General features: G+C 40.1%; 1 protein-coding gene across 2 annotated transcripts in view; it reads left to right on the top strand.

The window, feature by feature from the left end:
* Window positions 1-23899, top strand: part of ARL15 (ADP ribosylation factor like GTPase 15) — a 232166-nt gene that overhangs the window by 55346 nt on the left and 152921 nt on the right. For both annotated transcript variants that reach the window (XM_053295706.1, XM_053295705.1), the window contains exons 2-3: window positions 19199-19343; window positions 22794-22853. In XM_053295706.1, coding sequence (XP_053151681.1) covers window positions 19199-19343; window positions 22794-22853 — 205 coding nt within the window. The remainder of the gene's footprint in view (window positions 1-19198; window positions 19344-22793; window positions 22854-23899) is intronic.

The raw sequence follows: 23899 nt of genomic DNA, 5'->3' as shown, positions 1-23899 counted from the left end.
TGCTAGTGGTTTCTGAACTGCGATGTTTCTCTGTAATAAGCTCTCTGCTGGGGAAAGGGAATATGTGTTTCAGCAAACCTGGTCTTATTTTTATTTGACATCTCTGAAGCTATCCTCCATTTGGAGCGTGCTGTCTTGAAGATGAACGTCCCCTAGTGCCTTGTCTGGAACAAAATCAGTTGGACTATCGTCTGGTAAATCCACAAATGCAGTTGCCAATATAGGAGCTATAGCCATTTTTATTTTCAAAAATCAAGTTGAGCAATCCTTATTGTAGGGATCAGCAACTGGTGACCTCCAAACCAAATCAGGGCCCCATTTGCAAACGCAGAAGTAAAAGAGAGTTGTAAGATTAGTAGTATCTGTGGCCACAGGATTTGCCAGTATGCTGTGCCGAGAGACGACTGTCTCCTGCCTTTAGATACCATAGCTGTGTTCACATGTTTATATATGCAGACAAGGGGATGACTCCGTCCGCATATTTGCAGATGTACTTCACCAGCTGGAATAGCACTTATATACATATCAGCAAGGGAATTGCTGATGATACAAATAGAAGTGTGGAATACTATCTTTTCAGTCCACATTTAATAAGGGGTGCTTGATAGAGGTTTTTTAAAAATTATGAATAGCATGGATAAAAGCCCCCTTCTCCCCCCACAATAATACTAGAATTTGGTGGTAGCTTTGGAACGGACAAAAGTTTTATTTCACATAACTCACCTTTTACCATGTTATCTGCTGTCACGAGACATAGTGATAGTCACTGACATAAATAACTTTTTCAAAGGATCGAATGAATTTATGAAGGATCTGTCAGTGGCTCTTAAGCACAAAGGTTATATGGAACCTCCAAGTTCAGAGGCAGCTTGCCTGTGAATACCAGTTGCTAGTTTGCTGGTATATTGCAGAGGCATTTAGGTAGGAATGTGCAGAACAGTTTGATTGTGAACTGGTCAGCCGCAAACTAGGACAGTTTGATCATGAACCAGACTTCTCTACAGGAGAGGGATAGACCCAAATTGAACCCGGTTCAAAATGAACCGGTTCAGTGGTTTGAACAGCTGTGGTGGGCAGCCCTGGGTGCCATTTTGGAGGGCTGTTGTCTTGTTTTTCCCTTGCTGATTGGCCACTGCCTTCTGATGGGCTTGCAATCTTTCTTCTTGGTTAACTTGTTAAAATTCAAAATCAAGTGTTGTCAGGGCAACTAGGCCTCCATTGGCTGTGGGGGAGAGGTGAGGGAGGGGGATTAAAAAGGAGGCAAACTCTGGTTTGCTTTGTTTGTGAGAAATGGACACAGTGGCAAGTAGGTGTGTGTGTGTGTGTGTAGAGAGAGAGAGAAATTTCATGAGCTCTGTGTCTGCCCTTGTGCTTCACTCACTGGTTTGGTCTGGTCTGTAATCTGATTCAGCATTTGTAAAGTGCGCTGCTCTTTCAAAACGTGGCTGAAGTTACTCTGGTTGATCTTGAGGGTGGTTATATGTTGTGATGTCTCCTAGGGACAGTGGATTGGGTGGTAGAGCATGGGTGCTACTTGGTTGAGTCATTGGTCTACTGACCCAGGTAAAATTCAAAAATTCATTAAAAATCACCTGATTGCTCTATTGTTGTGGGTTGCCCTACCACCCAGTCTGCTTTGGTGTCCCTTGAAGCTACCCCATTGGGAGCAATTGGATGGTTTGAGTTCCCCATTATTCCCTATGGGCAAACCTGTTTGAGTTCTTTTGTAGAACCAACCAGCCCAGCCACGCAGTGACCGAACCGGTTCACAAACCCATGGTCCAGTTCGAATTTGGACTGAGCTGCAGAAAATGGTCCGTGCACACCCCTAATGGAAAGCTGTGCACTGCCCCACAACTGAAGGGAAGTCGTGTCTTATGGTAACTTGTGGTAGTTTGCTGCATGACTGAGACCTAAAGATGAATGGCTTCTTGTATGATTAGAGCGGGCTCTTTGAATATTTGTGTAGTGATCACAGAGAACCAAGATGTGTAGCTTTAATGATCAAGTTTGCAAGGTTTTGGACAGTAAAAGCAAAATGCAAAATTAAAGCGTTGTGAACATTTTAATAAGTTTTGCACCAGTGGCAGTAATGTCAGCTGCAAATATTAGGAGTTTGTCGGCTGTGTATACTTGTGTATCAAAAGCTCCCTTAAGTTTCACTAGCTTGAGTTTCATTCAGAAACAGTCTCAAGTGGCTAGCCACTGGGATGTAATAGCAATAATGCATTAACTGTTTTTAAATTTTCCAACGTTTTCCTGATGCAATGACTGAAGGAACTCCATGATTCTACTGGAAGGCCTTTTCAGACTTGAGTAGAGAAGGCAGTGATACTGAACAGAAGATGGCAGTGTTGTTCTGCTGTGTTGATGCTTCCATATGTGTAGCTCTCTGGCTTTGAATCCTGCACCTTTTCCTTACATCTATTTCGATTATAATAGACTGAAGAGTCTATTCAGACCCAAAATTGGGTACTGCTGCTGAAATAACATTAACACTTGTTTAAATACACTGTTCTGTGGTTCTGTTTTGAAACTCTTGGTACACAAGTTCCATGTAAGACTATCTTTTAGGTCTTCAGAAGTGATACTGCATATTGAATTTCAGCTATTAGGATGTAGTGGAATCCAGATGGCTTCCCATCCATTGGTGGGTTTTGCCTTCCCCATTATGAGTACGTATTTATGCTTAATACTGATTGGTAGCAGTAGATGGGGAATTTATAGAGAGCTTGTTCACAAACTCACTGGAATCTGTGGAGACAACTTGATTACTCTTAAATCAAGTTTAAGGTTCCAGCGATACCTTCTGGTTATGGTGAAAATGTTTGAGAAACTGACCATGATTGTTACAACTGCTTGGAAAAAACGTGTATTACAATCAGTTGACTTTTCATCTGGGAGTAAAAGACAAGTATACAAAAAGTCAGTTGGTTAATTTTATTTAACTGGGCTACAATAGTTTCTCAAAGGACAAAATTATATTGTGTATTACTTCAGTTGGGTTGGAAGAATTTCATGTTGTTGTGATACCTTACTGTCTTAGCCTGTTGACCCAGAATTTTGTGCTTATATTATGCCAAAAATGGAGAGGTGTTATTTTTATGAAGAGCCTGTAAGATTGACTCAGTATGTTGGCTATCACAGACAATGAAATATTTGCAAAATACTACCATGGGAAGCATATCTGAATATGAATCTTAACACAAATTTGATTCAGCATATGTAATGAATCATTGTAGTTGAGGCATTTCTCATGTGAAATACTAAGTTTATACCTTTTTGTATTGCTGAACAGTGCACTTAACTACTATAAGCCTGGAAAGTGCTGTATAAAAGAATAACTTGTATGACAGATGTATTCAAGAACATAAAATGGTGCCAAAGAATTCCAGGAATGGGTTCTGTTACAAACAGAACATCGTGCCTTCAATAGAAAATCATAATAATTGTGCCAACGAATGTATACATTAGTAGCATGTGTTAATACCAATAGCCAAATTTTAGATTTTAATCAGTATTGAGAAATATTGGTGGCTTAAGCGATAATGTGAAAAACTTTGAAACTAGTTCTTTGCATCTGAGGGGGCATCAAACAGACAAATATCAGCTCATGGCAGACAGAGGTTTCAAAAACTCTTTGTGATATGCCAAGGAAGCTGGATGTGCAAAGGGAAAAGTTGCATTTTGCTAGGCTGGTTCAAGTCCTTCTCTCATGAGCCAACCATGTCATTTAAAAGCATTACTGCCACACCTACAACTGCAGTGATATTGGCTTTTGCTAGCACAAAAGGAGCATATATTTGTATCTTTCAACTCTCTGTGTGTTCATTAAAGAACATTAAAGAATAATTTACATTATTGCATTACATTATTAAACGTTAAGGAATAATTTTTCTACTCTTTATGATCATACTTGTACTGGAGTATGACTATACAGAAGCCAAGACCATGGGAAAAATAACCTGGTGAAAGGAAAGGCTACCATACATATTACAAAATATTTGCTAGAATATCTTATTTTATTAAAATATTTTAATACTTATTATTTTCCTTATGTTCAAAGTGGCTTACAGGTCAATAAAATCTACAGTTAAAACAAATAGCACCAGCATTATCTATCGGACATTCTACATCTTTAAAAAGCTACAGAAACAGATCGAAATTCAAAGCCTCGATGGCAAGCAGAAGTCTTGTAGCCCCTTTGAAAGGAAATCAAGTAGGTAGCTGTCCTAACCTCTACTGCGGGAGTGTCAAACTGCGGCCCTCCAGCTGTTGGCCAACAGCTGCCATCATCCTCAGTCACCGTGGCCAGGGATGAGGGGAGTTGTCGGCCTGCAACAGCTGGAGGGCTGCAGTTTGACACCTCTGCTTTTTACTAGGAGAAGGTCCCACTGATTGAAAATGGCAGCTCTGCTCAGCACTGTGGCTGTTTTGTGGCTGCAGATACAGCAGAAACAATAGAGCTTGTTGACTGGACTCAACAAGCAAGGAGACTCAGAATGCTGCTTTGTGTGTGTGTGTGTGTGTGTGTGTGTGTGTGTACACACACACACACACTCTTACACTTATTTATTTATTTATTTAAAATGGGCCCAGTTAAGGTGTTGGTTTGGACTTTTAAATCCTTGCACACCCTGAAGTTCTCCTATTTGAAGGACAGCTTCAGAGGCACCTGTACATAGAGTTCATTGCAGTAACGAAGCCTGGAAGTTAAAGAAGTTAGGATCAGCATAGGAAGGTCTCTCCTGTGTAGAAGAGCGAAAAGCTTCCTGATCTGCTGGTGATGAAAGACGGCACCCCTGGCAAAAGCTCCAGCCTGCTTCCCGAAGTAATGCCACATCCAGGAATACCCCATGGCTCTTAAGCTGATCACAAATGGTTACAGAAACCTCATAGATCACAGGCAGACTAATCCCGTCCAGTCTGTGGCCATTATTGCTGCTGAAGTGGACTATTCAAGGGAAGAGACAGCTAGTGGAGGTGATTTTTTCAAATATATCTTGTAGTAATACAAGCACATTGCAGTAAAATCTTACAAATTCAAATTTAAGGGTGGATTTTAATGTATGTTTTATTGGGGGTGGGGGTGGCAGGGGGGGTGGGAAGGCAAACTGCCTGTGCAGCTTGACTTGCTCTTTACATTTGTAATACTTAAAGAAGTTCAATAGGGGGCCCCTGATGCTTTGATCTCATGCCACAGTACACTTCTTAATGAGAGGGGATTGGAATATTGTCGTAATAGACAACATTCGAACTGTGTATTGTCATAAGCAGAAGCATTACACCTGGGGAGACCCTTCTGCTCTTTCTGGGAGCTCTGTTTGAAACAGGTAATTACGAAAAGGCCTCAGATCAGTTTTGTAAAGGCGGCACCCTGATGGGTGCCATGACTGAAGTGTGACATGAGCCTTTTCCAATACAATGGGTGGCCTAACATTCCTCTGGAAGGCCAAGCTCATTAAATATTCGGTTCTCTCTCTCTTTTTTTCCACCCCCCCCTCGCCCTCTTCATGCACTTAGCTTGAGTTGAGCGAAGTCTGAGGTTTCTCCGCTGAGGACTTAGCAAAATTGCTTAGAGTTCTCAGATTGAATTTTTTATGTGTATGACTTCATGATGGCATTAGCATGCGCTTTGATCCATGTGTGAATGGCACTGGGTCGGCTCTTATTGCCATATCCAGATGGTGTTACGGGGAACAAACAGTTGTGTTTTAGGATTTCTCAATAGACTGTCTAGACTGGCTTTGTAGCAGACAGATACAGCCACCCATCAAATTAGCGTTTGTCAGATTTATGGTAATGGTTCACCAAAGCCTTCCTGTCACTGACATTAAGATTTACGCCGCCAAGTTATTTTGTTTTCTCCAAGATATAGGGAGCCTAATTTATTTAAAAAGCCCCCACTCCTTTCCCCAACTCGGATTCAATAGGGGAAAAAATTCAAATAGAAGGCTTGCATTTTTAAGAAATGATTCAAATAAGTGACTTGCAGTAGATTGACGAAGGAAACCTTTTATTTCCCCTTTCAGATAAGACGGATGTGTGTTCTTCCTAGTCGGTGCGGCCCATATGCCGCTTTTAGAAAGAAAAACATGTATGTGGATTACTGCAGCTAGAGTTTGAACTTTCATGTTACACTGGAGTAACATGAGCTGCTCCCTGTACACAGTGGGAATAACCTTTTGACAGGCACTATGTCCATTCTCAGTGGAAATGTTTTTCCAAGTCTGGCCAGAGTGCCTTTGATCATACCACCTCAAATGTAGAGGTCATAGCTACCATGCAAGACAAGAACCATTAGCTGCTGACCAGAGCAAAAGATAAATGGGATGGTAGAGAGCCCCTTGGTTGGGAGGGGGGCATTTAAATGCAAACCAAAATCCTTTGGACTATTACTCTTCTGTGTTTTTGTTTTTTTAAAAAATTAATAACTGAGCAATACTTACACCTTCTTTGTTTTTTAAGGGGTAGTGGAGATAGATTGCCTGGATGATGGCCTGAAAAATCTGAGCAGCAGATGCTTTATTTGCCAGGGTGACCTAAAAAAGGAGCTCATAGAATACAGTGTTTTTCCCCTTAATATCCAGATATTGAATAATAGATGGCAGAAGTACCTCTCTTTCGTCACTTATAGGTTTTATGGGGACTATAATCTGGGGATTAAGTCATCCTGTTTTTCAGTCATTGCAGTGTAATTAGTAGAATTTATTTAGTGCCCATATCTCCAAATACATTTTTATTTTACATATGGTGTACAATGGATATGAGATTAGCTGAAAATAAACAAGATGAGTAGTGTATTAGTCCTATCCTCCCTTCCAGCACTTATCTTTGAAGACTGTCTCTTCTAGTGCACAGCTGTGTGAATATTTTGATATTGCTGAAAAATATTACTATTTCATGTCTTGTAAAAAAAACCCAGTATTAACTCAGATTGTTGGACAAGTAAACCCAGTTCACTGGCAAATGGAGATTTCGCCATCCTTTTGCACCTGCTTCTGTCAGTGAGTACTGGTACCCCAGAATTTGATCAGTGTGCTTCTTTATTTTATTATGCATTTGTTTATAAGCACAGTATGAAGAGAAGAAGCCCTCAATTGTGTGCGGGCGGATATCCATGCTTCCATTTAGTCATGTTTTTTACACTGTCTGTGTGCAATCCCTTACAGAAACAAAACAGCCGGGTTAGGGGGTACTAATGGCTACCCGGGACAGTAGAGGAGCAATGGCAATATGGGGAAAGGAAGCCCCAGGAGGCCAGATATGACCCATGGGATGGCCTGCTTAGGTGAAGAGTGATAAAAGCTGTGATTCTATTTAATCTTAATAGATTGAACAGGATTCAGAATTGTATATTTGGAATGTTAGATTGTATAAAATGGGTAGGCAACCCTGGCCACAATTTATTGTAGCTGGAATGATGGGAGTTGTAGTTGAACAACAGTTATAGTTCAACACAGACAGCCAAGGCTGTCTAGCCCTGCTATAAAAGGATGTTATAAATCCAGAAGCCTGCTTTCAAAATGCCCCATGAATGCCTGTGTGTTTTGCTGCTGGTTCTTGAAACGTCAACAATAGAATCTAATAACTAAATGACATAAGTTTTCAGAAACAGTAATAATGGTACTTCCCTTCTTTACATACTTATTCAGTGAAAAGGGAATCAGAACAAAATTTGCCTGTATCATAATGCCTTTATAGAAATCCATTGGTGTGGCTGAAATAGTAATATGCACTGTTCTGATCATCACCACATCTCTAAAAGGATATCATAAAGCTTGGAATGGTACTTAAAAGGGCAGCCACAATGAACTGGAACATGTTCCCTACAAGGGTTGTCTTAATTAACTCCCCCCCCCAAAAAACCCCCCCACAAAACTATTAAAGGAGGACATGATAGAGAAGTATTAAATTACGGTGTGGAGATCATGGATGACCCCTTTCACCTTCCTTTCTGATAATACTCCAACTTGAGGATCATCCAGTGGAATTGATCAGTAGCTGATTCAGGGCAGAGAGAGAGAATTATTATTTCACAAAATGCACAATTAACTCTGTTGCCTCAAGATGTGGTGGTGCCAACTAGTTTTCGATGGCTTTAAAAGGTAAAGTACTTTAGATAAATCCTTGGAGAACAGGTCTCTGTGGCTGAATTGGACCCTACAAGTTCAGAGTCCACATGCCTCTGAATGTCAGTTAGTGTGGAGAGAAAAAACTAAGGGGAAACAAAGCAGAGCATGCTTTAGTGCTTCTCAGAAGCATCTCTCTGACCAGCGTTTGGTGTAGAATACTAACCCTTGGTCTGATCCAGCGGGGCTTTTCTACATCCTTACACACAATTCTATATAAGGTGTATCATTGGAGCTCTGGTGCTGTTCTATTTAATTTTAATTTAATTTAATTTATAGAAAAGGATAGTCTCAGGAGTGAGGTGGGGCAATTTGGGCAAGGAATCCACTGGGTAACAAGGAGGGGTTTGCTGTTTTGTCAATTCCAAATTGCCTTTCAAGCTGAATATTAGTTGCATTCTGAACCACTTGGCCTGGGGAAGCCAATTGAAGGGCCTTAGTTTTGGTGCAGAAATAGTACATGGAGTACAGAAATAGTACATGGTTACTCTATTCCCCAATTTTGCTTCCTACAAAAAAATCAGGTTGGACTCCATTGCACATAGAAAGCAGTTAGTCCCTTGGTGTGCCAGCTAATAAATATTTAGGGAATATCAATGAATGTGCCATGATTATGATTATGTCATGATTATGTCACCAGCAGTACAGAAATATGATGCTACTTAGGGCAAATATTTTGATGTGAGTATTTTGCTTTCAAGCGTTTGGGACGCTGTTGCCAGGCCATGAAAAGAGAACATTCTAAGACTTTGTTTTTCAGCCCTTGTCTTTGACATTATTATGAAGTAGTGTGCAGCAGACTTCTGTGTCTTTTGAAAGAAAAAAACTAAAAATGCTACATATATTTTGGATTTCTATCTTTTAAAAAAAAAAAAGTTTTGTTTGGTATTTAATCTATCAAACCAGTAATTAAGTCTAATATATTAGAAAGTTATTTTGAGGAGGAAGAGCCTGTCATTCTTGACTGCGATCCTATGTACACTTCATTTGAGAACAAGCCCTGTGCAACAGTGTGTGACTTGCTTCTGCTCCCTCCCTGCAAACAAAAAAGGGTAATATTGAAGGTATGGATTGGAATAAGAGTTTTGTACAAAAGATTACATGCAAGAAAGTACTTGGCAAAACCTTCCTCAAGTGGTTTTAGTGAATCCTGTGCTGTATCTTCCAGTCAGTAATTCCCTATAAAGAATTATAAAATTATAAATAAAGAAGTAATTCCCTATAAACCTTTCTTTGGTTTTTCTGTTTATCTTGGTATTTATGAATCCTATGCTAGGTGGTCTAAGTAGATTTATAGTACAGGTATGAGCATCATCCAAGTGAAAGAGTAATGAATGAACATGGTAAAATACATCTGACATACAGCTATGCTAATTAAAGAGCTAAGACAGACTCTGGCTCACTCAGGATTGTACACTCAAGGGGCAAACTTGTGTGTGTTGCTGGAAATGGATTGAGGCAGCCCTAATAGTAACTTCATATGGCAATTTAAGCTGAGAAACTGGCATTTGCCCAAAGGGCTAAAACCCACTGCTATGCCACAACCCATATTGAAATCTCTGCCCTCCCCAATGGCTGCTGTTAAAAAAAGATCTCTAGAGTTCTCATAACAGAACTCCCACATCATTCCCAGTTTGTCCTGAGTCAGGAAGACGTGTTAAATTATATATTTTTTGCACCAAGTAGGTGCAAAAAAGGTGCACTGACTAAATCCCCTGGTCCATACAAGGAAGCAGTACAACTTGAAACAAAAACCTTTGGAAAATGGTTTATATAAACTGTAGGCAAGTATATTATAAATCAGCCTTTCTTGCAAGGTGAAAATTCAAAAGATAATGTACTTCTAACACATCATTATTTTATTTATTTATTTATTTATTTATTTATTTACACAGTCAGACAGGTGTTATTGACTGGTTTGTTTTATCCAGACATCGAGTCCTTCCTAAGGACCTGGGATGGCTGAATTTTATTGTCAATGTTGTTGCTGTTGTTATAGACATTGTCGCAGAATATAGGCTGTTCCCAGTAAAGTTGCTTTTTGTAATTGGCTGGTGGTTGTTGTTGTTGTTCTTATTATTAATGATATTATTCCACTCTTCAGCAGAAGTTCTCCAAGTGGTTTACATAGAAAAAGAACAATAAGATGGTGCTCTATACCCCAAGGGCTCACAATCGAAAGCACGTTTATAACTTTTTTTTAACCTTTCCAAACAAATGGGGTTTGTTGCTCTCTCACAAACTCTGAGGCTCTTCTTTTCAGGTGAAATGAAACCATGATCAGGACATCCTAACCTTCAACTTGGCAATACTTAATATCTATCCTGCATTTTGGTTAAAATATATATATACATATATATAAAGGTGCCACAACTCAATAATGTAACATAAACGTAAATAAAAAATAAGATTTTTTTTAAAGTGGAGTAAACTTTGTGCATCTGTTTCTTTTGTATGTTTATAGTCCTGCACTGAACAAGCTGTCTAGTCTCCTGTAGCCGCATATGATGCGTTTCTTGTCTGGCTTTTAGATAACAACTGAAAGAATAGTGCCCTTTAGAAATCGACAATGTCCTGTTCTTTTCATTTACTTGTCCTAGACGTCTTGGAGCTCTTGCTCTATTGCAGAGGGCACCGTGATCTGTTTTCTAAAGCCCATGCCTTTGGCAAATTGTTGTTTTTCTGCAGTCAGCATACAATAGTAATCTTAATGCGCAGCACTGTGTGTGAATAAGCAAATATAAGAAAATCCCTAGGCTCAAGACTGTAAAAGTATTGTGTTTTTCTAAAGGCTGAGACAACAGAAAGGGCTAGTCACTGAAGTGGATAGTAGCTGTAATAGAGCGGAAAACTGGGGTCACCTCAAAGAAGGAAGTGCTAGGGTACACATGGTATGTAACATTGGCTGGCTCAGTTTCTCATAAGTGTTTTATTAGGCATATGCCTTACTATGGGAAGTATTTGTGAAAGAATCTTTAAAACTTCACTTGGCTTCAACTTCCTTCCGCCTACTAAATGGTGGTAATGAATGGATTTGTGCTTGTTTTTAGGACCCCTGTTCAAACATCCTTTTAAAATTTGTTTTTAAACTTTACATACTAAGGGCCCACCATCAACATGTCCTTCAGTGAACCTTGATCTCAGGTGTATGCAGCAGAAATCTTTACCTACCCCGGTAGGGTTGGGATTTCTTGAAAGCACTTGCTGGATGTATTTCAGTGGCAAATTAGTGATTTTCCTGCTACTGCATCAGAGAGGGGGCTGGAATTCAGGATGGCAGCTGAGAATAGTGGAAGCACAGCCTGTTCTGTATTGGCATGGGTTTAGAAAGAGTGGCTTGATGCTCTTTGATTCCCATTGATATGTAAACTAGTGAAGGGTAAAGAGCAGCTTGTAACTGACCTGAAGAGAATTTGATCCCTGGTGTTAGTGTTAATGTAATGTCAACTATATTTGGGTTTCAGTACTCACCTGTGATCCAGATGCACAACACAAAACACTAAACATTGTGGGCACAGTGGCTGATGAGATCCGAGTTCACACCCTGCATGCTAGACTTGGCATAACATCTAGTCTCTTTACTATATTTTGTAAAACCTTTCCTTAAATGGCCTGCTTTCTCCCTCCCCACTTGCTTTTGCAATATCTTTGTCTAAGGGCTGCTTCTTAATTATTGAACTTTCGGTGCCAATACTCAAGTACAAAAATCCATGCATGTTTCATCAGTATGAAGGGCATGTGTGAAAACTATCATTCCCCTCCCCCTTAAAAGGCATGCAAGCTAGGGTCCAGTCCTCTTGCACTTGCTGTTCATTGTTTTAAATGCAGGTGCATGCACAAATCACTGTTCTCTGCCTTTATCTGACACACAATGTCAGGTACCCAAGTTGTATTTTGGCAGCTCAGTACAAAACATTGCCTAAGAAACCTCCCTCGAAATTTTGGCCATCAACATGAACTCTTCAAATACCCAACAAAAAGTGGGGTATGGGCTTCCACCTTTCCCCACACTGAAAATGAACATATTTCACATGATCCATTGTACAAGTCAAGTTGCTCCAGTTGCTTGAGTTCCAGCCCAACCAGCCTACCCAAGGGATAGGGGTCTGACTGGTATGCTGTTGTGTTTTATTTAGCTTAAGCAAAAACTGAAAAACTTCAGAATTGGGAAATCCTATTCTTTGCCTAGCCAACTTTCATGATTAATCAAATAAGCTCGCACCATGATCACTTTGGGTTTTGAGGTGTAACGAGTAAACAGCACCCCAGACACCAGCTAGTTTGGCTGTAGGGTCAGCTTCACAGCGGATTTGTAGGTGAAAGGCCAAAGTCCCATTTCCCTCCCCATCCCAGCGGCATGTTAATAGCAATAGCAATAGCAATAGCACTTACATTTATATACCGCTCTATAGCCGGAGCTCTCTAAGAGGTTTACAATGATGTAGCATATTGCCCCCAACATTCTGGGTACTCATTTTACCGACCTCAGAAGGATGGAAGGCTGAGTCAACCTTGAGCCCCTGGTCAGGATCGAACTTGTAACCTTCTGGTTACAGGGCGGCAGTTTTACCACTGCGCCACCAGGGGCTCTTAACAAATCTTATCGCAGATGTGGTTTGTATAGCTTCTTTTTCTTGGGTTGGCAGACTGAGAGAGCTACATGGCAGGAGTCGAGATTCAAATAGTGGAGCAATTTTTTTAAAATTGTAACTGCACTGTAGAGTGTTTAGCATTTGCAAGGGCATGGAAGATGATTTGTGAGCATGAAGAGCTTCAAGAAATAGATCAGGGAGTTAAATAGCTAAGCATTGACACAGACTGTTTCCCTTTCCCAAATGTAAAACTAAAAGAGGTTTTGAGTCAAAGCTTGTGTAAATATACATAAAAGTTGGTATTGTTTTATAGTGGTAATGTACAACTTCCTGAGTCACTGCATGCTACCATAAGCTATGAAAAAAGATGAGGCATGTTGAAAAGGGAAGAGGTGTAGAAAGGAGACATGTTTCTGCATTCATAGAGAATACTGACAAGGTTTAACAGAGTAAGAAACATCAGAAGAACCGCAGATTATGGCCCAGTTTAAACTTGCTGTGGCAACTCTCTCTTTCTCCATTGGACTTTCCAGTTCAGCCTACAAGTGAAGGGTGTTTCATTCAGTTGTTCAAATGAAAAAGTCTCTTCATGAAAAACACTTCCTGCACACAGAAAAAGAGTGTGCCAAGGAAAAGACTAGGCTAAACCTTCTTTTTTGCTCCACTAGTTTTCTATATAAGTTGGTTTTTGGATGGAGAGAGCTTCTTATTTTAAAGAGTCAAACTGTGGAAGATGTTGCTCTCTCACCAGCATCTTTATAAAAGAAAACACTGTCCCCTCTCTTGCTGGATAAGCAAGTAAAGGACTTGGGAAAGTGACAAGGTAGAGTGTGGGTGAAACTGAACTCAGGTATGAAAAAATGTTCTCAAATTGTGCCAAAGCAGATTGGACCTCCTGATGTACTGTATTTAATTGAGGGCTCCTTCAGAGTACCAAGATGCCCCTTGAATCAGATTGGCAGTGCTTTGCACAGCCATTTTAAATGCTGAACTTGTAGATGTGAATTCAAGAAGGCAAACAAATGGTGTGCCTGTGTATGCTGTACAACAAAAATCTACGGCTGACTTGCAGAGACTTCAGTGATGACCTCTACCTTTGACTTGAAATGCTGGGCACTCTTTACTCTCTACAAAATGGCACCAGGGATGATTTGCAGGGGAAGTGGCTGGTTGGAGGGAGAAGTGCCTAAGTCCCTCCCCATGCTGGGGTTTAGCAGCCACAGAACAGAGTAGCATTTTATGCACTGGAGCCAATTTATGCAACCCCTCTTCCCAAACTACTTCTAAATTTAAGCTTTAAAGACTGCTGGCACAAGATTTGGGGTGAGGATTCCCTCACACTATAAGTCAGGTTCACACTTAGCAGCCACATAATATTGCACAGGACCGTGGGGTTGCTGCCTGTCTTTGGACTGCACAGGTTCACAGGAGATACTGTTTCAGTAAACCAGTGCTTGCTTACGGGTGGTGTATTCATGGCCACCAAAGTCTCAGTGATGGTGGTAGCTCTTTAGGACAGAAGCTGGAGCAGCAGAGGCATGGAAATACAACTATTTTTGAAATACAGTGCATTAGCCCTTTAAGTGTGTGCATATTTTTTTAGCTTCATTTCTGCAGTCCTATGAGTGTTGAGTTAACGCTTGTCTAGTTGGCTGCAGTTGGCGGTTGTAGAATATTTATCAATACATCTCCAGTACTAACAAAATAGAGTTCCGTTAGCCAAGCTTGGAACATGCTTAATTCATGAATCAGATTGAAGAAGCTTTTCTAGCTTAGTCCAAGATATGTAAAAGGATGGCTTTTAGCGCAGCTTTGTGCTCTAGGCTATTGTTGAATAATATGCGCCCATCTTTCATCCTAACAGGAAATGACAAGGAAAGCTGTATCCTCAACTTCTCCATATTTGTAATTTTATTGGCTTTCTTGAGGTTTTTTCAAGCAGTGATTTCGCCCCCCCCTTAAAACAAAGACTAACCTGTGGTCTTGTTTGTCTCAAGACTCAATAAATAAAGTAGGTGAGGAGAGAAAGCACCTCAGTACTCATTGAGCAGTTAAGCCCTTATAATTTGGGGGTCTAGGGAGCACTGGAAGTTTGTGTGGGAGTGGGAAGACACACAGCTTTACCTGTATGCTTTGCTTGGTTCCCCAAGAATTCTAGCATAGAGAGGCATCAAGTGGCACAGTCCATTCTCCCACCTACTGCAACTTTTATCTACAACAGCCACTGCAAACAAGGGGACTGCAGCAGACTCTGGAGAACATGTGTATCCAGAATGCTTCTGTTCCAGAGCTATTAAAGAATGAAGCATAACATCAGGTTGCAACCCGAGCTGTATGGTTACATCTGATAACCCTGGTGTAGCTGTTTGTTTGACACCTCTGAATATGAATGTTCAGGGAGGGGCTACTAAACTGAGGGAACTCAAGAACATAGCAAAACAAAATTCTAGAGGAGATGGAATATAGGTAGGCCCCAGTTGTGTATTCTTAATAACTTTTTCTGCACCCACCACCACCAACTTATTTCATATTCTTCCCTCATTTGCAACATTAAAAAAAAAGTGTTGAATCCCAAAGTGATCCAAACAGGTTCAAATTACTTTGCTGAATAAAAGCTTCAGCTTTAAGATAGATCGTCCTTTGCAAGGTTTCCCGGGCTGCATATAGAAAGAGGGGATAAAATCTGAAGCATTTTCCTTAAAAGACATCAGTGCTTGGTTTCTGCCATAAAACTATCAAACTTTTGTTTTGTACTCTGAAATGTATGGTATTGCGTCCTCTGCTAAACAGAAAGGAAAATACTACAGGAGCACAATACCTTGAGGTTGACTTAGGATGGTGTCAGGGGAAGGTCTTATTTAAATTCTTGTGCAAAGCCATAAGAACTACTATTCCTTTCTGCTTATTCTAGTGAGATGCCATTTAGCTGCCATTTTTTGTGTTTGTGGATTCAAACCCATTGCATGCTCTTCAACAAACATAATGTAGAAAAAAAATATGTGTTATTATCCAGACTGGTTACCAGTATATACTATGGAGAACCAAAAGATGGAATTTACTTCCACAACATGTAACGGAGTACACACACATGTCTACGAGTCACCCTATTAGATTATGAATAGATCTTTTGTTTTATTTTGATGGCTATGTTTAGATTATTCTTCCTATTGTACCCAAGATACTGCAGTGCTTGAGGTGAGGCGTCAAATGCTGCCTTCTCCTTTGCCCCTGGTGAGGGCCAGCCTCCTTTCAAAACCAGCCTTTGACAGCTTTAAAGGTGGGATTGGGCAGGAGGAGGGGAGGTTGCCAGCAGGCTCCTTTTCTCTCCTTGTGCTGCTTGCAAGCTTTGGGAGGAGTGTGAAGAGAGATACTTGCAAAGCTTGCCACCTGGCTGGTGCCTCAGTCTGCCGCTTGAGGCAACCATCTCACTTTGCCTCATGAAAGGGCTGCCCTTGTGCTGAATTTATTTGTTTATTATTCAGTTTTTATACTGCCCTTCTGAGCTGGCTTAGGGCGGTTTGCAATTTAAAAAAAGAAATCATTAAAAACAATTAAAACAGAAATACAAATATAAACACCAATTAAAAAACATCTTAAAAAAAATTCAACTATCAAAATAATTAAAAACCCTGAAAACCAGGTTAACATTAAAACAACTAAAACTAATTAAAAACCCTGAAAGGCCAGGCCAAACAGATGGGTTTTAAGGGCTCTCTTGAAGGTCAGTAAAGAATTAAGATTACGAATTTCTGCTGGAAGTGTATTCCACAGCCTGGGAGCAGCTACAGAGAAGGCCCGCCTCTGAGTCGCCACCAAATGAACTGGTGGTAATTGGAGACGGACCTCCCCAGGTGACCTTAACATGCGGTGGGGATCATGTAAAAGAAGGGGCTCTCTAAGATATCTCGGACCCAAGCCGTTCAGGGCTGAATGGCACTGTTTCCAAAGCAGGCCACCTTAATGTAACAGAAGCAGGGTTTTTCACTGCCATTGTTTCTACCCGAATTGTTTTCTGAATAGTAAATTGTTTCTATTTTACGATGCCTTTGCAGGGTTACAAATGTGGGTGGGTATACCCCATGTACCTGTGATTGTAGTTACATGCCTTTTTAAAAAATTAAACAAATGCCAGCTGTATCTGTAATGTGTGAAGCAGCCTTTAGCTTCAGTCACCAGCCTTACAGGTTATCTGAGGCTCTGTTACAACGGCAGGGCCCTGTTCTGTTTACTGAATGTAGGTGACAAGTTGAGGCATTCTAAAAAATGCAGTTTATTGTCCCATAGGTATATTTACTGTCTGGGTCTAACTATAATAACAAATCAACTGTAGCGATTAAGCTAAGAAATATTGTGCTGAATAAACACAGGTGCAGATCTGTTAAATATGAAGGTGCAGCCTTTATATGGCTGTGTGTTTAAGGTCTGAAAGCTGTTCTCTAAAGTACTATAAACTGCAGCAGCAGGTTCCCAGAGTATTCTTGCCACCTTTGGCTCCTGATGTGTTGAGGATTTATTTGCCTTTTTAAATCTATAAAGCTTTTAAAAAATATTATATTGGAAGGCAAAGTAATATGTCTCATAAGAAGAAATGAGTTTTCTTTTTGCAGATGACTAAGCTGTCTTTTTAATTGCTTTTCACCTCCACTAACTGATATGCAGACATTCTATTTAAATAATGGGAGATATGTTAATTTGGGACAATAGCATAACTAGGAATTAAAAGTTTAAGGTACAGTTGATTTTCTCTTATTTCAGAACAAATCCTGCCCAGCTGTTATTAGCTTAATGCAAGGTGCTGAGCAGAAGTAGTTTTCTTTACAGCAAAGTTTACACTGTTGCTGTTGTATTTTGTCATACGATCTTAATGTACATCCAATATTCACTGTTTGTGGTTTGAGGGAGGAGAGCTGGTCTTTTGGTAGCAAGCATGACTTGTCCCCATAGCGAAGCAGGGTCTGCCCTGGTTGCATATGAATGGGAGACTTGATGTGTGAGCACTGCAAGATATTCCCCTCGGGATGAAGCCGCTCTGGGAAGAGCAGAAGGTTTCAAGTTCCCTCCCTGGCTTTTCCAAGATAGGGCTGAGAGAGATTCCTGCCTGCAACCTTGGAGAAGCTGCTGCCAGTCTGTGAAGACAATACTGAGCTAGATAGAGCAATGGTCTGACTCAGTATATGGCAGTTTCCTATGTTCCTATGTTCCTATTCATGCTTAATGACCTTTCTGAATAAAAGGGAAATATGAAGCCAGCGTGAAGTTATTCTCACTTAGAGCTCTGAGCCCAACTCTTCAAAGGATAAAAAGAGGAAGTTGGGCAGTGCAGTCTCAATGAGTGTCTTGAGCAGGGATGGAGCAAGGCTGGAGTGGACCCAGAGACAAGATTTTAAAATGCACCCCCCCCCGAAGCTTAGCTCATGAAGTAAAGAAATCTTAAATGAGGCTGAATAGTGGTAACAAAAAGCATAGTAAAATTTTCTTTCTGTCTATCTGTCTATCTGTCTATCTGTCTATCTGTCTATCTGTCTATCTGTCTATCTGTCTATCTGTCTATCTGTCTATCTGTCTATCTGTCTATCTATCTATCTATCTATCCTATGTGTCATCATCCTAAACATCATAGAACATCATCCTAAATTTTTTTTTAAAGGCATGCAAGGTATTTAATGGTACTAGAGAAAGACATGCTGTTCTGGTAGCTCCAGATCTTCTCACATCAATTTCGGAGGATGAATACAACTGAGGGAAGCCCGGGTGGGTGCGCAGCTGGGGGAGTCAGTCATGTGACTTGCCTCTGGGGGGCCTCCCAAGTCAGTGCCCCCCCAAGCAGTGGGCCCCCTGACAACTGTCTCCCCTTGCCCTATTATTGTTACACCCCTGGTCTTGAGGTAACCGAGGAATTGATTAAAAAGGGGCAAGGAGTGTCTTCCTTCTCCCCACCTCCGCCCCCACTAGCTACAATGAACTTGCTACCTGGAGGAGTGCACACTATGAGTAGTTATCAGTATAATTATTATGGAGGAAATGGATTGTAAAGTAAGAGTTTAACAAAATGGATGAAGGTTGGAGAAGCTAGGGGACAGCTATCTCCCTCCATCTACCAACCCGCATCAAGAGGGATATGTACCTCTACCTTCTGAGAACTTTTGTGGCCCTTTTGTGTACATGTTGTGGTCTTAATCTAATTTGGTGGTTGCCAACCTTCTGCCGAAACTCCCTTTGAGCACCATCTGCAACATGTTGAATTTGGGGTGGAGTTTGCTATATAAAACACTTTGAATATAATGGATACGGCAAAAAATAGGAAGTGCTCGAAACTGAATTAACCAGTAATAACTTTGATTCCACATAGTAGTCCATTTAGAAAATATTTTCCTAAGGTTCTGTTTGCCTTTTTACTCTGCCAATTGCTTCTCTGAAAAAACTCCTGCTGTTCATAACAAACATGATTAACCTTTTCTTCGTTATACCCAACAGTGTTTCCGAGCGCTTTGCTGCAAAGGACCTCCGCCGCCACGACCAGAGTATGACTTAGTTTGCATAGGTCTCACTGGCTCAGGCAAGACTAGTCTACTGTCACAGCTCTGCAGTGAAAATAGGGAGAATATAGTGTCTACCACAGGTAAGCAAATAGTTTACGCTTGCTTTTATCTGTGTAAATTCTGGCAATCCTTTGTGGGTGGTTTCAGATCCAGATTAAAATGTACTCTTTTGCACTTGGATTTATATGTTTAAGTAAGTATTTGAATTCTAATTAATTTTATGCCAATACTATGCAATTTATCAACAGAGTAGTCAGTGTCTGGCCAGTTCAGGAAACAGTTTGGTGTATTCTTTTTTCATTTCTTGATAAATCAAATGTCAGTCTGAAAAAAATAAACTGCAGATAGCTGAGATTAACTGCATCTCTTTAAACTCAATATTTAATGTCATGAATATGACCAATATGTATATTCTGCTTTTCAGCAGAAGTTCCCAAAGTGGTTTACGCAGAAATAAATAAATAATTTAAATGTTTAAATTCCATGGCTGACATACTGAGGAAAATTACTCAGAGTAATCTCGTTGAAATTAAAAGAGCAAGTTTGTCCTAACTTGTCCTTCTAATTTCAATGGGACTATTTTGAGTAATTTCCCTCAGTATGTCAGCCACTATTTAATAGTACGGCTTAAATAACACCTCAAAGAACTTATTGTTATTCCAGCCTTCCTTTTCTGCAATTCTTCTCTCTTGAGTTCACTATATTAACTTCAAATAAGGCCTATGCTGACACAGGACTCCTGTTGAAGTTGAGTGATTTCATTAGTAGCTATCATGGGATTTGGGTTATTTCTCTTTGTAGTGTGTGATACACATGTGTAAAACTTTGATGATTACATGTAGTGAAGGCTTCAGAAACTCTCCCCTATAGATTGCATTTCATGATTATCCAAAGGAAAGAAGGGTGAATGATCTATAACGAAGTTTGGCTTTCTTATCCAAAGACCTTCTATGACCCCAAGCAATATGATCTGGTACAAATAAATGCAGTGCTGGTTCAGTAATGTATATGCTATCCAAGTATCTAATTTCTAAAGTGAATTTTCTTGAATTCAGTAGGGCTGTTTTGGATGGGGAATTTAAGACCAAGGTGGACTTTCAGTCTTGGCTCCAAGCCACCAGTTTTTGTCAAACATGCACTGCAGCAGTGAGAAAGAAAACTCTGCAGTAGGTTCTTATGGCCATAACTGGTAATGCTACTTATATCCAGGAGAAGATGCAGTAGCTCAGTGTCAGATCTATAGTATTTGAATGAATCTTGGAAATAAAAGAATTTAATTGGGTAAAATAAAAGGTCATGGGGGAAAAAAACAAGTAGACTAATTTCTCAACGAGGTGTAAGTTGGGGCACTTGTCAAAGAGATTTTAAAGTTAGTGATTTCTGAAGAGTTTGTGATGGAAAAGGTGGTAGCGCATAAAGCCATCCCAGAGATAGGTGCCTCAGTATTAGCAGTCAGGCTCCCTGCACAGCACTGACTATTCTCTCTTCCCATGTATGAGTGGTAAAATTGTCCTAATGATAGGCTGTGGGCATACCGGGAGTCTCCCGATGTACTCTGCACTACAGCTTACAGGTGCAGGGAAATTCAGAAGCATGTGAGGGAAAGAGGGGTGGAAGGAGAAAGTAGCACAATTAATCCCAAAAGGAGAAGAGAGCAGACGTACAGTGCTGGAATGTGTACATATATTTAAATTCTTCCACAAATGCTTGATACGTTTCAATCATACTCTTCATCAAAGGCATCTTTAAATCAAATATTGTAGTGTATGCTATTCTATAACCATTTATGTATCTTTAAAATCACGATTAAAGATAGTCAAAACATGTCATTCAAAACCATAAAATTTATCAAAACACATACAATTTTACTTATGAATGTAACTCAAGGGACTAATGTATGCTAACAACTTCTGGATTTATATATTTCGTGTGTGTGTGTGTGTGTGTGTGTACATAAAATAAAAGTAAAATTGTGCCGTCTAGTTGGTGTTGACTCCTGATGACCACAGAGCCATGTGGTTTTCTTTGGTAGAATACAGGAGGGGTTTACCATTGCCTCCTCCTGCGCAGTATGAAAAGATGCCTTTCAGCATCTTCCTATATTGCTGCTATCAGCGGGGATTCAAACCAGAAACCTCTTGCTCCCTAGGCAAGTTACTTCCCTGCTGCGCCATTAGGAGGCGTACACACACACGCACACACACACACTCTCCTACAAGAACAAATATTTATATACCACTTTTCAACCAAAGTTCCCGAAGCAGTTTGGGTTTTACAGATTCATATCAACTATATATGAATCAGTTTTCTCTCACTTTGTAACAAAGGATTTCTAAATGCAAATTGAATCAGTCTCCAGTCTACAAATTGATCTGTCAGTAACCTGTGTGCAATAGCTACTGGTATAACGTTAACATCTATGTATCAGAAGAGGCAGATATGGGTGGCCGCTGGAGGTGGGGGTTGCTAAAACAATCCTAATGCATTATGGTTTGGAAGGTATCAGGTATATTTGGAAGAACTTAGTATGTACATTTTTTCAGCACCTTGGGCTTGTTTTCTTATCCCTTTTGAATTCAAAGCATCCCTGTAGGCTGGACAACTTTGCTCTACCCCTGATTTAGTGGGGTAGTGGTGGAGAAATGGATGCCAGGAGGCAATATTCACTGGGCCTTTCCTGCAGCTGTGGGAAGGATTTGAGGTTTAAGAATGAAATATGCTTCCTTATTTCCAATCCTAAAAAACATTGTGCACCAGGTGTCTGAAAATGTGAGGCACGGATATGAGTAATAATCATTTTTGAGTTTGGGTGGTTCTAAATTTTTTTTGATATCAGTTTGTACAATTTCTCATTACAGAGAGATTAATATGATTTCATAATGTGGTATGAATTGAAAGAATGCAGAGAGATAAATAAAATTGGAAAGCAACTGTTTTAAAAAAAGCCTTTTCCATCTGCCTTTTGAACTTCCTACTGGTAAAAGGATGGTCTGAAGCAATGATAGAATTTTGAGCCTTTTTTTATTTTAAGTGGTTGTAATCCGGAGAATGTCTTCTCCCCAGAACACAAATTTGCCCTGGCTTCCCACCCCCATCTCCAGAATAAATAAAGCAAAATGCATCTATATGTATTTGTTCTGTATAACTATTCTGTGCTCATGATTAATGTATTTTTAAAAACTCAAAAATTTTGGCAGGAAAAATGAATCACGGAGGAGTGGAGGAAGGGCCTGGGATTAGAGAATGGATTAGTGTGAAGTTAACTTTTATTTATGTATAATTTTATTTTTTACATTTATATCCCACTCTTCCTCCAAGGAGCCCAGAGCAGTGTACCACATACTTGAGTTTCTCCTCACAACAACCCTGTGAAGTAGGTTAGGTTTTTGAAATTTTGCCCAGACATTTTAAGTTCACAAGATGTTGAACACTCAAACCAGAGGAGGAGTACTACTATTAACAAACATACTACTATGGACAGTCTCGGTATTGCACATGTTACTAACTTTTTCTTTTATTTCTAATTTCAGGTTTTAGCATAAAAGCAGTGCCATTCCAGAATGCCATCTTGAATGTAAAAGAGCTTGGAGGTATAACACTATTAATCACTTGCATAACTGACTTGTAGTTTAAATCCCTTTCCCTCTACATTAATGACAGTAAATAATATCTAACTTATATTGATCTACCACTACAACAGCTAGATGCTATACACTGAACAAATAATTAAACAAAGTCACTGTTTGCAGACATAAACTCTAAAGCAGACGCAACAGATGAGGAAAGGCAGGAGAGTGATGAAGATTCAAAATAGCAGCTGAAGTACTCTGCCAAAAAGGGCCTAGGAAGGGAGATTGAAAAAAGACAAATTAGAAAAAGCAAGAGAGAGAAAGCAAGCTGGAGAGGGCTTCTTGGAGGTGGTTATATTTAGATGAAGTGTTGTGGGTGACATGAGGGGTAAAACACGCAAGGTATAATCCCAGGAGTGTTACAATTGCCATACAGATATGGAAAAAGAACAAGTTGAACAAGAACATTAGATCCAGCAGAGCAAAGACAGGATAGGGCCATAGCTCAGTGGTAGAGTATCTGCTTTGCATGCAGAAGGTTCCAGGTTCAATTCCTGGCATCTCCAGATAGGACTAGGAAAGACTTCAGCCTAAAACTTCAGAGAGCTGCTGCCAGTCAGTGTAGACCAGGGATTCTCAACGTTGGGTCCCCAGACACTACTGGACTTCAACTCCCATAATCCCCAACTAAAGGCACTGGGGCTGGGGATTATGGGAGTTGAAGCCCAATAACATCTGAGGACCCAACATTGAGAATCCTTGGTGTAGACAATATGGAGCTAGATGGACCACTGGTCTGACTTGGTGTGAGGCAGTTTCCTGTGTTCCTAAGATTTGTATCTTAGGAACAAGTATAAAAGTAGAGCAACTCTTATTGATCTAAATAAAGCAAAATGTGTGTGCTATCCTGGAAAAGAGATGAAGTGTAAAAGCTTTTGGATATCACCTTGTTTTCTTTTCCCAACTCACATGAGGAAAAGCAGTCCTTGGTACTCATAAGTTATTGAAATAAAAGCATACTAGCCGACCCCGCACAGAGCATCTGTACGCTCTTTGGGGTCATCGGT

The sequence above is a fragment of the Hemicordylus capensis genome, chromosome 2, assembly GCF_027244095.1.
Source record: "Hemicordylus capensis ecotype Gifberg chromosome 2, rHemCap1.1.pri, whole genome shotgun sequence".
Lineage (NCBI taxonomy): Eukaryota > Metazoa > Chordata > Lepidosauria > Squamata > Cordylidae > Hemicordylus > Hemicordylus capensis.
The sequence above is the reverse complement of the archived record's forward strand: the minus strand, read 5'-3'. Positions and strand labels throughout refer to the sequence as shown.